The sequence below is a fragment of the Hoplias malabaricus genome, chromosome 2 (genome assembly GCF_029633855.1).
Source record: "Hoplias malabaricus isolate fHopMal1 chromosome 2, fHopMal1.hap1, whole genome shotgun sequence".
In the NCBI taxonomy this organism is placed as follows: domain Eukaryota; kingdom Metazoa; phylum Chordata; class Actinopteri; order Characiformes; family Erythrinidae; genus Hoplias; species Hoplias malabaricus.
This window is the reverse complement of record NC_089801.1, coordinates 14,580,395-14,592,074: the sequence shown is the minus strand read 5'-3', so window position 1 is coordinate 14,592,074 and position 11,680 is coordinate 14,580,395. Positions and strand designations below refer to the sequence as shown.

The 11,680-nt window shown below is 38.9% G+C and overlaps 1 protein-coding gene across 2 annotated transcripts in view; it reads right to left on the bottom strand.

Moving 5' to 3' along the window:
• Positions 1-6,305: 6,305 nt before the first annotated feature.
• ugt8 (UDP glycosyltransferase 8) overlaps positions 6,306-11,680 on the bottom strand; it is a 38,325-nt gene continuing 32,950 nt past the window's right edge. For both annotated transcript variants that reach the window (XM_066649139.1, XM_066649149.1), the window contains exon 6: positions 6,306-10,420. In XM_066649139.1, the coding sequence (XP_066505236.1) occupies positions 10,060-10,420 (361 nt within the window). In that variant the 3' untranslated portion in view covers positions 6,306-10,059. The remainder of the gene's footprint in view (positions 10,421-11,680) is intronic.

The following is an 11,680-nucleotide window of genomic DNA, read 5'->3' as shown; positions in this document are numbered from 1 at the left end:
ACCTTCAAAAGCTTCCCACAATCAAATATTAACACCCACTTCTAACTCACTGTGATATGCAGTGGCTTTTGTTCAAATCTTCCAATTCCACTTTAAATGTACCAGCAGCCACAGGTGTTAGAATGTAGTTGTTTCCCCATTTAAGGTGGAAATTCAGAGACATCAGCAAACTATTAGCAATTTCATTATGCATTGATTGATTCATTCATTATCTGTAACCGCTGATCCAGTTCAGGGTCACGGTGGGTCCAGAGCCTACCTGGAATCATTGGGTGCAAGGCGGGAATACACCCTGGAGGGGGCGTCAGTCCTTCACAGGGCAACACACACCCTCACACACACACACAAACATTCACTTTTGAGTCGCCAATCCACCTACCAACGTGTGTTTTTGGACTGTGGCAGGAAACCGGAGCACCCGGAGGAAACCCACACGGACACGGGGAGAACACACCAACTCCTCACAGACAGTCACCCGGAGCGGGAATCAAACCCACAACCTCCAGGTCCCTGGAGCTGTGTGACTGTGACACTACATGCTGCGCCACCGTGCCGCCATAATGCATTGAAACAAACAAAAATAAAATGATTGTTATGTTTTAAAGGAGAAAATACTGACATTTGTGGCCTTCTTTAGTCACTTGCATGACTAATGTGCTGCTGATTCACAAGGTTTTATATGTGCCCCTGAAAAATTCCTGTTTCAAGGGGTGTATAGCCCCGCCCTCCCCAACAAAAATTGAGACCCTACTCCTAGGCAAAACAGAGAGGAATCCCTCCAAAGGCTGCTTAAATGGCAAGACATATGTTACGTTTGTTTGCATCTGGATTATTACAGAGGCTTTGGACTGACATCCTCAAAAATCCTTTCCTACAAAAATGTGTTCCTGCACTGTGATAGAAAACCAGAGCACCCAGATTAAACACAAGACGCTTCACACACAGTAACCCCACTGTAACTGAACCCACAACCCCAGAGTGAAATTTAGTTTCAATATTGTGGTGTTCCCATAAAAGACACCAAGGCTTCCAATGTGCTGGTCTCTCTACTGGTAAGCACTACAGAGACACTTACCTAGAGCTAACTCTCAGACCCACAAAGCAACACAAATGTAGATAACACAAAAAGACGTAAAGTGGAATAAACACAAAGGGAACACAATGCATGTAAACAAATAAACACAATAAACAAACAAATAAACACATCTAAACAATAAAATCCCTTAAAAAACAAAGAGTGAGAACACGGGACAAATAACGCCACCTAGTATTTTCTTTCTTTATTCACTCTTGGACAGACACACACACACACACACCTGCAGCTTATGATGCTCTGTTAATCTAACTGCCCACACAGTGGTGGACAGTCCGATCTGGACAGGCTGTGCCTGCTTTAAGAAGAATGAGGATATCAAACACTTCTACTGTGATGTAGTTCAGAGCCAAGGAGCATAAGTTCATCTCCAGCTTCTCTCAGAGAGTGAGAGAGAGAGAGAGAGAGAGAGAGAGAGAGAGAGAGAGAGTGGGTGGGTGGCCCCAGTGCTAAATCTTGCTAAGACGACTAGTGCGGGTAATCAAAAATTTAATCTGCAATCTACACAGGACCTGAAAATATAAATCACCACACACACACACACACACACTGCAAACCATATACACACATACACGACGGGTATGATATAACATTAGTGTGTGTGTGTGTTAAAGATGGTGTTTGTTAAATACAGCTCTGTAAACGCTGTAATCATTTCCATGTCATTCACTAAGTATAATGAAATCCACGTGTGTGTTGATTGCCACACACTGTTTAGAAAAGTACGACTCCCACATCTGAGTATCCCAAAACACTCAGACCCTCATTTATGTGACAGATAAAGGTGGGGTTAAGAGATTTAAAACAAAACGAGAGTGGAGAGATGCGAGAACTGAGCTAAGACAAGAGCTCCTGTGGACCTGGCTTGAATCTGCTGCACGCTCATGGCTGTGGTGAGCAGTGTGTGGCTCATTCTCATTTAAAGGAACAGGCGCTGAAACCGGTCGTCCTCGATAGGGCTGTTTATCTAATAATGGTGGTTCTGGACGTCTTGAACGGGCATCAGGGATGAGCTTGTGTGTATGAAGAATTAAACTACAATGTTGATTAATCTTTATTAGCATGGTGAGCTAGGCTTCAGCTTCATGGAAACACAGGAGAAGGTATTGAACATCAAAGTTACCGTGAGTGTGAAGACATGTCCAAAAATACTTGTAGATTCTTGCCCACAGATATTTTTAAATTGACCCCACCTCATTCTCCTTCCATTCATGCTTTAATGGGTTTCTAGGGCTGGCAGATGTTGGTGACCTACTGAGGAGGTCATGAGATATCTCACCAACCAGAAGAAGAATGAGTTTTATTGGAGAAAAGAGTGAAAACTGAAATTGAGAGCAGCCCTAGAACACTTTTTGCAAAAAAAAAAAAAAAACATGAAAAAAAAAAAACCTTTGGGCTCAATACCGTAGAAGCTGTACTATGTAACATTTAGAGGAGGTTAGGAAACAACCCCCCTGATTTCAGGACAGTGCTGTAAAAGTGAATCACACTCTGCAGCTGGAACCCAAGAGCAAAAATATCACATCAGAATTCAAGAAATGTCAAATAATCATTCATTCATTTCAGTTTACACATTCACCCAGTCACTCACACACACACACTCACACACCTGTGGACAATTTCGCACACTCACCTGGGCACAGTTTCCCAGATTCTGAACATTAAGACACAGCATGGCTGATGCATCTGGAAATAAACTCTGCAGAAATGCATGAAAATTGCTGACCACCGCTCTAAAACATAAGGGCCGTGGTTCTTCATTTAGCATCTAAACACAAACACCACAGCGTCCATGACACGGATTAACCACTGGGGGGCGTATTTCACAAAATTAGTGTGATAGCTAAAGTCCAGTATTCGAGAACTTTCCAAATCTCCCTCAAATCTTTTCCTTTTTTTCACCTCTCTCCAGCTCCATATGATCTGAATGGGGTAATTGTATAGCTGCTCCTCTACTGAAGAAGTTAAACTTAGGGATTGAGTTGAACTGAAGAAAATCAAACAACCCAATATTATCTTATACCAGCAACACATAATATAACATAATATTGGTTATCAAAATTATTTCTGGGACAATATACAGACCACAAAAACAAAATAAAGTTAGCCAGATATCTTAAGCCCAAAATATGAGTCAGCCAAAAGTTGACTAATGGTCCAAATTATCCAAGTTTTCCTAAAAGCTACAGTTATCTTAAGTTATCTTAGGAGGGACCCCATGTGTATAATTTAACTGAGAAATAAAAAACCCCAGTAAGCAGAGAAATCTGATTTAAACAAAGGCACATGAGTTTTAAGTTCAATATGGTGAACATATTTTACAGAAATAATATTTAAAAATGAAACCCAAAGCCTTTTGAACCCTTTTAAAATTAAATGAATATCAGCTTCACCGCAGTGTTATTGTTATTACAGCACTTCGTTGTGGTTGCTGTCTCTCGTTTATTGTTGTGACTCTACTGCCGCCCTGCGGCCAAACTCAGTATTTCTGCTGTCTGATAATTATCTGAGCGAGATGAAGTTTTTACTGTTTTTAACGGACAGTACAGCAGGAGACGGAGCATACATCGATCAGTCAAAAGAGTACAGCTTCACTGACCACACAGGAGTATTCTGTAGTTCTACAATTACTGACTGTAATATACCTGCTGCTCTGCATACTTTATTAGCCCCCTTTTCCCTTCTTCAAATGGTTAGGATCCCCCAAAAAGCAGGTATGATTTTGCTAATGAGTCGTTCTCAGCGCTTCAGTTACACTGGGACGAATGGATCAGACACAGCAGGGCTGTTAGAGTACCATTTATTCAGATTTTGGCCTCCCTCCTATTGGCCACTATATCGGAAACACTGAAATTAGCCTTCCACTTATTGGCTGCTTTTATTGAAAATAAAAAAATGGCCTCCCAATTTTTCGTATATTTATTGATTTGAAAACATTATTGTTTTAATGCCAACCCCGTTTCAGCAGATCACACTTCTGCTATTCTTAAAGTATAAGATATTGTATTGTCTTTGTAGGACATGCGAACTGTCCTAGTGATTGCATTGCACCAAATGATGGATTAACTGCACTGACTATGAAAGAGAAACGGCAGTAATCCATTGTGCTGGTTCTTCATCCAGCTTCTTGGGTCTAAAGCCACTCTCTACCTTTCCATCTGTTCCTCTCCTTCACTGTTATCTCTCCTGTCTTTCCTCTTCTTTGTTCCTCCCTCCCTCCCTACTTCCATGCAGAGTGCAATATACAGCTGTCAGTGAATAATGAAGAGAAAGATGAGGGGAGGCTAAGTGTCATCTTACCTTCTATCAGTCAGCAAAAGAACACACACACACACCCACACACGTAGATCTAGTATTACAGTCCACAGCATTAGTCTCCTGGATCATCTGATACCTGTCCTGGTGTGCAGGTGAATTCCTTTTTTCTACAGACCCACCCTGCTCCCCCAGCAGTTTACCACCTGCAAAGCCCAATCCTTCACTTACCTAATTTCTTTAAGATAATCCCCCATTACCTTTTGAAGTGTTTTTTTAAGAGGCTTGGTAATTTACATTTATTTCTTTAGTCTTGCACTGCAGATATGAGGCTAAGGCAGCTAACATTGCAGAACTCAATACACATACGCATCAAAACAGTCATTTGAAAAGTACCAAGGCAAAGGACTTTCCAACTAAAGTCGTTGTAGCAACTAAAATTTTGATGCTGTCATCTGTGGAACAACTGGCCTTGATCTCTCTTGAGTGGGCAGGATAGCCCTCCATTTCTATAAGAACAAGCAGATGTGCAGATAAAATTCAGGCTCTAACGTCACTTGTCCATGGCATGGTATCTACTCTACTCGGCTATGCTCGCTTTTTACTTCTTGCTTTGTTTACCGTTACACTGACTCCACTCAATGTAGCAGGTGATGTCACAAATCCCAATCTCCTACAGGAACCACAGGCTTAGGGACTGAACACAACATTGTGTTCCAGTTTTTTTTTGTTCCTTGTTGCAGCCACTGATCCAAAGAGCATTTGAAAGTTTTCAAAAGATCACCCCCTGTCGAGTTTCGGATAAAGACACATGATCTGTAGCATGGAGATTTTACAAATGCCTAGTTGTGCTGGATGTCTGCATTTCATCATGAGTAACATGCATCTGTGGCTAGTCAGCACTCTGAAAAGTTTACACATCATCTTTAGTCCCTACTCAGCTCGCTTGGAACATGAAGCGAGCAGGAACTAAAACAAGTATTCGGTTCCATACCATGTAACAATTCAGCTGGAGACATGTTTTGGATGGTCAACTACTATCACTTTAAGGACCTGTCCACATATTTTTTTTAATATGCCTGTACAGACAACTATGAAAATGGTTGCATTATGATGCCAGTCCAGTAGGGGGCCATAGAAGTTCTTAAACTGATACCTCACCTTGGAGTGTGTTTCCAAAAACCTCAATTTTCAGTGACCTAAAATGACATTTATGTGGACGGCAGGCCATTATGAAAAATATCTGCATCTGTGTGGACAGGGCCTAAGAGCATTCACATAGTGTACCTATGATGAACTGGTCATTGATCCACTGGCCTGTAATCAAAAGCAGTGGACTGTAGGGGTTGACCTCTTCTTTCCAAACTAATACTGCATTCCATTTGAACTCAGATGGTGGAATTTCCAGGTTCCAAGTAGGATACTTTTACCAGAATGCCCCACATGTCAGATTTCCTACTTGAATTCTGAATTTGTCCCTCTGACAATCCAAGATGGCTGCGCACATATCAACAGTGTGTAAAACACGTAGTGTCATACAGTTTATCATCGTTTCTATTTATTTATCTTACACAGTGTACAGTCCACCTGCTGTTTGTAGACAGCTGTGTTTAGTTGCTTAAAATATCTCATAATATGCTGTTATAAACTATTATTGCTAACAGTGCTAACTGGGAACAAGCTAACAATGAAAACCTAGAATACAGGTTTTTCTGAATGTTTAAATGAGAAAGGTCAACTTGGGTGCGATATCATTCCCAGCTCCGACACCCAACAGTCATCTGTAGCTGGAGTTTAAGACGGCATGATAAGCTTCAGTGTAAACATCTGTTAAATGAAGTAACAGAATTTGTTCTATGTTAAATCATCTCCTCCAAGTGTGTTGAGCTGCCCAGTGATGCAGACCTGACAAAGACATGTCAACAAGACATTTCACAAGGCAGAGATTAAGCAAACAAAATATTTAATGTTTATTTTTGTTTTAGTTCTTTTGCTTACATTTGCTTATATTTACATTACAACATGGACACACGACACTTGAATATTTAAATCATTATGAAATAAAAAAAAACAAACATGTAAGCAGCTATTAGCTAACTCTATGAAATCAAGATTGTGAAATACAGAGAGACACAGGACTCAGAAGGAAGTGAAGTCAATAGTAACTTTTTAAAATATCACATCAGTATTAAGACTGGGCTGAAAACAGCAGGCTCGGCAAAAATGTATTCTCACAACCTCTCTCTCTCTCTCTCACACACACACACATACACACACACACACACGTTTACATTAAAGCAACTACAGTTCTGTCTTCTGATATTAACCATCTATTAATACTGTAATCATTAACAAAAAAAAAAAAGCATGAGTTGTGTTCAACCATCTCTCCAGTCATAACTATGGGGGCATTTCCAGCCATTTCACAGCCATTTTTACATGTACAGTATTCAAGTATGGACATAGACAGTCATGAACAGTGCTTGGCTGGAAATATGCCTGAAGCTCATGGAGAGAGTGACAGTGATTCGGTTATTCTTCCACAAACATTTGTTCAAAATGTTTTCAGTACGATGACAGGATTGAAGTGTCAGTCAGTAATCGTCTTTTCTAATCCGAAAAAGACGAGAGCTTTTAGTGCATTTGACACCTGCACGCAAGACGTCATAGACACTTGCTCGTTCTCATAAAACAATCATTGCAACTCAAACCTTTAGCTGTAAAACTCAGTCATGGTAATATCTGACTACAAAAATGTGGGTCTTTTATTACAGGTAAAAATAACTTTAGAAAGTTTTTGTGTACCATATAATTGTAATTTAAAAATTGTAATTTTATGGTAACTGCTGCATAGTAGCTAAAATGACCATTTTAATTATATTCAACAACAGAAATTTATATAGTTTGAAAACGGCAAGCGAAAAAATATATTGGTCGCTGCATTCGTTGTGCTCTGTTTTTGGGAAAATATTGTCTCCAAAGAACGTGTGAAGTTTGATTTACACAATTTAAAGGTCATTTCAATGTTAGCAATTGTGAACATTGCTTATTAATACACAAGTTAAAGATTTTTTTTGTAGTTGTTTATTAATTAAAATGACTGTTTTCATATTTAAAACCACAGTTGCCATAAAATGACAAAAGAGTGGGTGAAGGTTTGGATTTTAAATTAAATTTAAGCTATATGTAGACTTTTTTTTTTTATATGTTTAATGTTTAAAACTTATTTGCATACGTAATAAATTATCTCAGTGACCATCCAGACATTTCCCAAAGTGTGTAGCACATTATAGCAAATTATTATAAAGCATTTAATACATATTCAAAGCAGAATGTTTTCAGGATGTTTGGAGCAAAGTGTGGACAATTAAAATAAAATAAAAAAAAATTTAAAAAGGTGCCAAAAACAGTTATTTGGAGCAATTCTAAAGATGATGACGCAGTTCTCTAAAAAAACGTCCTGAAGTCTAAACAGGTTAAGTTCATATTGCATTAATGTTACTATAACTGAAAACGTATGTGGGTAATTCTACTGCTCAGGCCTTCAGGAGCTGAACTGAAGGCATAACACTTCAGATTACCTACAACCAAGATTAGGACCAGTCACGTTTACACCAGGTAAGACAGCCAAGGGATGCCCAAAGTTGTTTATGAGGATATTTAAGCCTACTTTAAGGTTTATCTAATAGAATCTCCTTCACCTACCAACAATATATTTATTATATTAGATGTGTCCTGCACACTGATGATTTTCATGCCAGGCTTAACCAGTGTTTGAGTAGAAGAACAACCAATGTGTGCAATACACTGGTAGTTGAAGACCAAGTTGAACAGAAACCTAGATCTGCATCTCTACATACATATATACCACATAATACATCTATCTTCAACTCATTTTACTGCAACTAAATATTTAAAGCTTTTAGGTTAGTTAGAGTAACATTTCAGAACTAACTAATAAATGCTGTTTTCACGATTTAACTGTGGTGTTTTGCCTATAATTAATTTTCAACAACTTCAGGACTTTCAGAAATGCTATTTTTGACACAGTAAGAGATTTTTATGATTTTAGTTTATAATCTGAAGGATATTTCACTGAATATTTATGAATATATACTACTACTGCTGTTATAACAATTCAGATTTTTACTTTTACAATTAATGTAAGTATTAGGTGATGGTGGGTTAGGGATAGGTAAATATGTTTAAATGTTAGGTAAACATGAATATACATATAGGTAAAGCTTAGAAAATTTAAATATATTTTGTAAGAAAATACAGTGAAATTTTACAGAAAACCTGTATTTTCCACGTTTACCTAGATTTTTAAGCTGCTCTGATGTCATATGCCTCATTTCATTTCAAGGACTTACATGTACATCAAGGATGTACACTTTCCACCTGTAAAGTAACTATTTTTCCTGAGAGTGTACGTTCAAAAAGGCACCTCATTCTAGGCCTTCGACAACTTTGACCCACCACACCCCTAGCAACAATTTAACTGAACATTTCTTTAAGGAAACAAAAGTAATTCTTGTACAAAATGTCTGACAAACAAATATTTTTGACACCTTTTTGTTCCAAAAATGATTTAACGAATATGATTACTGTTCCATGGAATAACCATCTACAGGACCAAACTAGTGCCTTACCTTTTCTAGTAGATTTCCTCCTAACATCTAGTCCCACAGATTTGTGGGAGTTTGTGGGAAAGATACCAACCCTTTTAAGCTTGCACAATCATGCAAAAAAGGTCTTTATTTCAGTACTTTTTACGAGTTATGTTGTCTTGTTCGAGCGTGCAAATGCAAAATGCCTGGGGGCAGAATGGAGTGGAGTGTGTGGGTGAAGAGGGGAAAAAGAAAAAAAAAATAAGACTAATGTTAGGAAAAAGACATGTATCAATTAAGCACCTGCCAATTTAATTTAAAGAAAAAAAATCTCAATATTAAAGGGATGGTTTTGATCATTAATGAATTGCAATAAGAGAAAATGTGTTACTTTGTTGACTAATAAAAATAAAATTGAATTATTTTAAGTAACAAGACAAAAAAAAAAAAACTAAATGGAAAACGTGGCAAGTGGGCTTCATCTAGTGGTCCTTGCCTCATATTAGCAGCATTTCACTGAGAAAAGCTTGCATAAGAGGTTTCCTGCATGATTACTAACATCAAGCCTAGTATTACAGCCCTTAATTCTTCCAAACACTTCTTCTAGGTATGATTACCATGATTTAAATACCTAATCTACAAAGCTTAAGCTTGGGGTTACAAACTTCCAACTAATAAAATTAGTTTCAGTTATCAACAAAATAAATAGATTTAAAAAGTTGTAATATGTACAGAAGCCTGATGCTCTGTGGCATCGTGGCATGTTGTAGTTAAAAACGTTAATTTGCCAAATGCGTCAGGGAGAAGAGGAGACATTCCGAATCACACGTCAACTGTTCACTCCATTGCAAATTGGTCAGTAGGAAACAAAAGGAGCGCGATCCAGATGGAAGTATCCGGAGCCGTGATTTTCAGGGTGGGTTCCAGCCTGATTTGGCTTTCAGCTTGCTTCGTCTGTGTGTTGTTGGTGTTTGTTTGTCTGCTGCTGTGTGCTGGCCTTGTGTGTTTATTCCCTGTGTAGGCCTCCTTTTGCATGGCAGGGTAGTTAGTTTCTCCTCTTTAACGCGGCGTTAGCATGGACTGTGTCTGCGCCATGTTTGTTTATTTGAGCTTCTTGTCCATGCTCTTTACGTGCCCGTTCCGTTTGTGCTTGCCGTTAGGAATGCCATTGTGGCAGTGCCCATTGGCCTTTTCCACAGAAGCAGCACCCAGCCTCAGCCTAGACTGGAGGAACCTGCCTATCCGGTATAAGCAGAAGCAAATGAGCAGCAGGGCCGCACCCATCACCATAGAAACGTCCAATAGGAAGTACTGGTAGGTGGGGACGCTGTAGACAGCAGCTCGTAGGTGCTCGGCACCATGGTGACGCAGAATGTAGCTGATCCAATAAACAGCACGGGTTACAGGATGACCTGGCTGATCCTTGTGGATCACAGACAGCTTCTGAGCTCTCTCACGATACCTAATGAAGACAGAGAGAAGGGTTGATATGTAAAAGGAGGAGAAAGAGGAGGAGGAGGGAGTGTACCCAGGTTGCGACTATACAATGACAATTGGGGGGCAACTTTTTCTTCAGGTCATAATGGGAAACCAGTACAGTGCAGGCGCATACTTCAATCAAGTCTTTCAGTCCTTACAGAGTCTTGCTTGTAGCTGGTGTAATAGAATTATCATTAATGTGTCAAATACCACACAACAACCTTTGTAGTCAGGAGTCACCAACAATATCAAAATGCTATTGGTTACTACCATATAAAATGTAGGCCTGTACCTGACTAACATTAAAGGCATAGACCACCCGATAATCAAAATCTGTCAGAAGTTTTCTTGCCCTGAAAATGATATTCATATTATACAGAATCTCTTTCACAGGAACCAACTGTTACTTAACTCTGAATAAATGAGAATAATGCCACTGAAAGTCACTGTAGCTTAGGCTTTAGTTCCCATCTTATCCATTCATACTGGGACCAATACAGCATCTACAATGTGATATGTTAAGAGGAGAGAGGTGGAATGCCTTTATATAGAAGCTTTGCTATTGTTAATCTCCAAAGTTAATTCTCTTCTAGTGGATCATATTAAGTGAAACAAGTTTTGTTTTTTGGGTTTTAACCAATGTATCTCAGCCATGTACTTCAAGTTTATACATCAATGTATTGATTCACTGCAGTAATATCTGTGTTTACTGTAGAACTACTCAAAGCAGCAACTAATACCTCACTACTACAGCCAACAGATTACGAAGTTTTCAGGTTCTTGTTCAATTGTTCCATTCCACCTTAAAACTGTGCATGCATTACATTGAGCTTGTGGTAGATGTTAAGTTTTTGATGAGTTTTATACATTTCTGCTTATGTTGTGCAGAAAATAAAAACAATCCACATTAAAAAATAATAAACCTGCCTTGTTTCAATGATCTGTTCCACCTTAAAAGCCGACGAAGTAGCGTTCAAAGTGCCTAAAAAACACATATTCAGCCTGAAACCTGTGTCGCCACTGCAGCATTTAAGGTGGAATGGTAAAATTGAACAAACCTAACGTCCTCGTCTGATTTACTGGAGGCAATAAAGTGTTTTTTTTTTATCTAGATAGCTATTTACACCTTAATGAGGACGCAACCAATAATAAGCGTGAGGCAGGCAGAGGAGAGGTGTTAAGTGTCTGGGGTGGCGGTGTTTGAAATCGTATTTCAAGATTGTTCCAGGGATGGATATTGTAC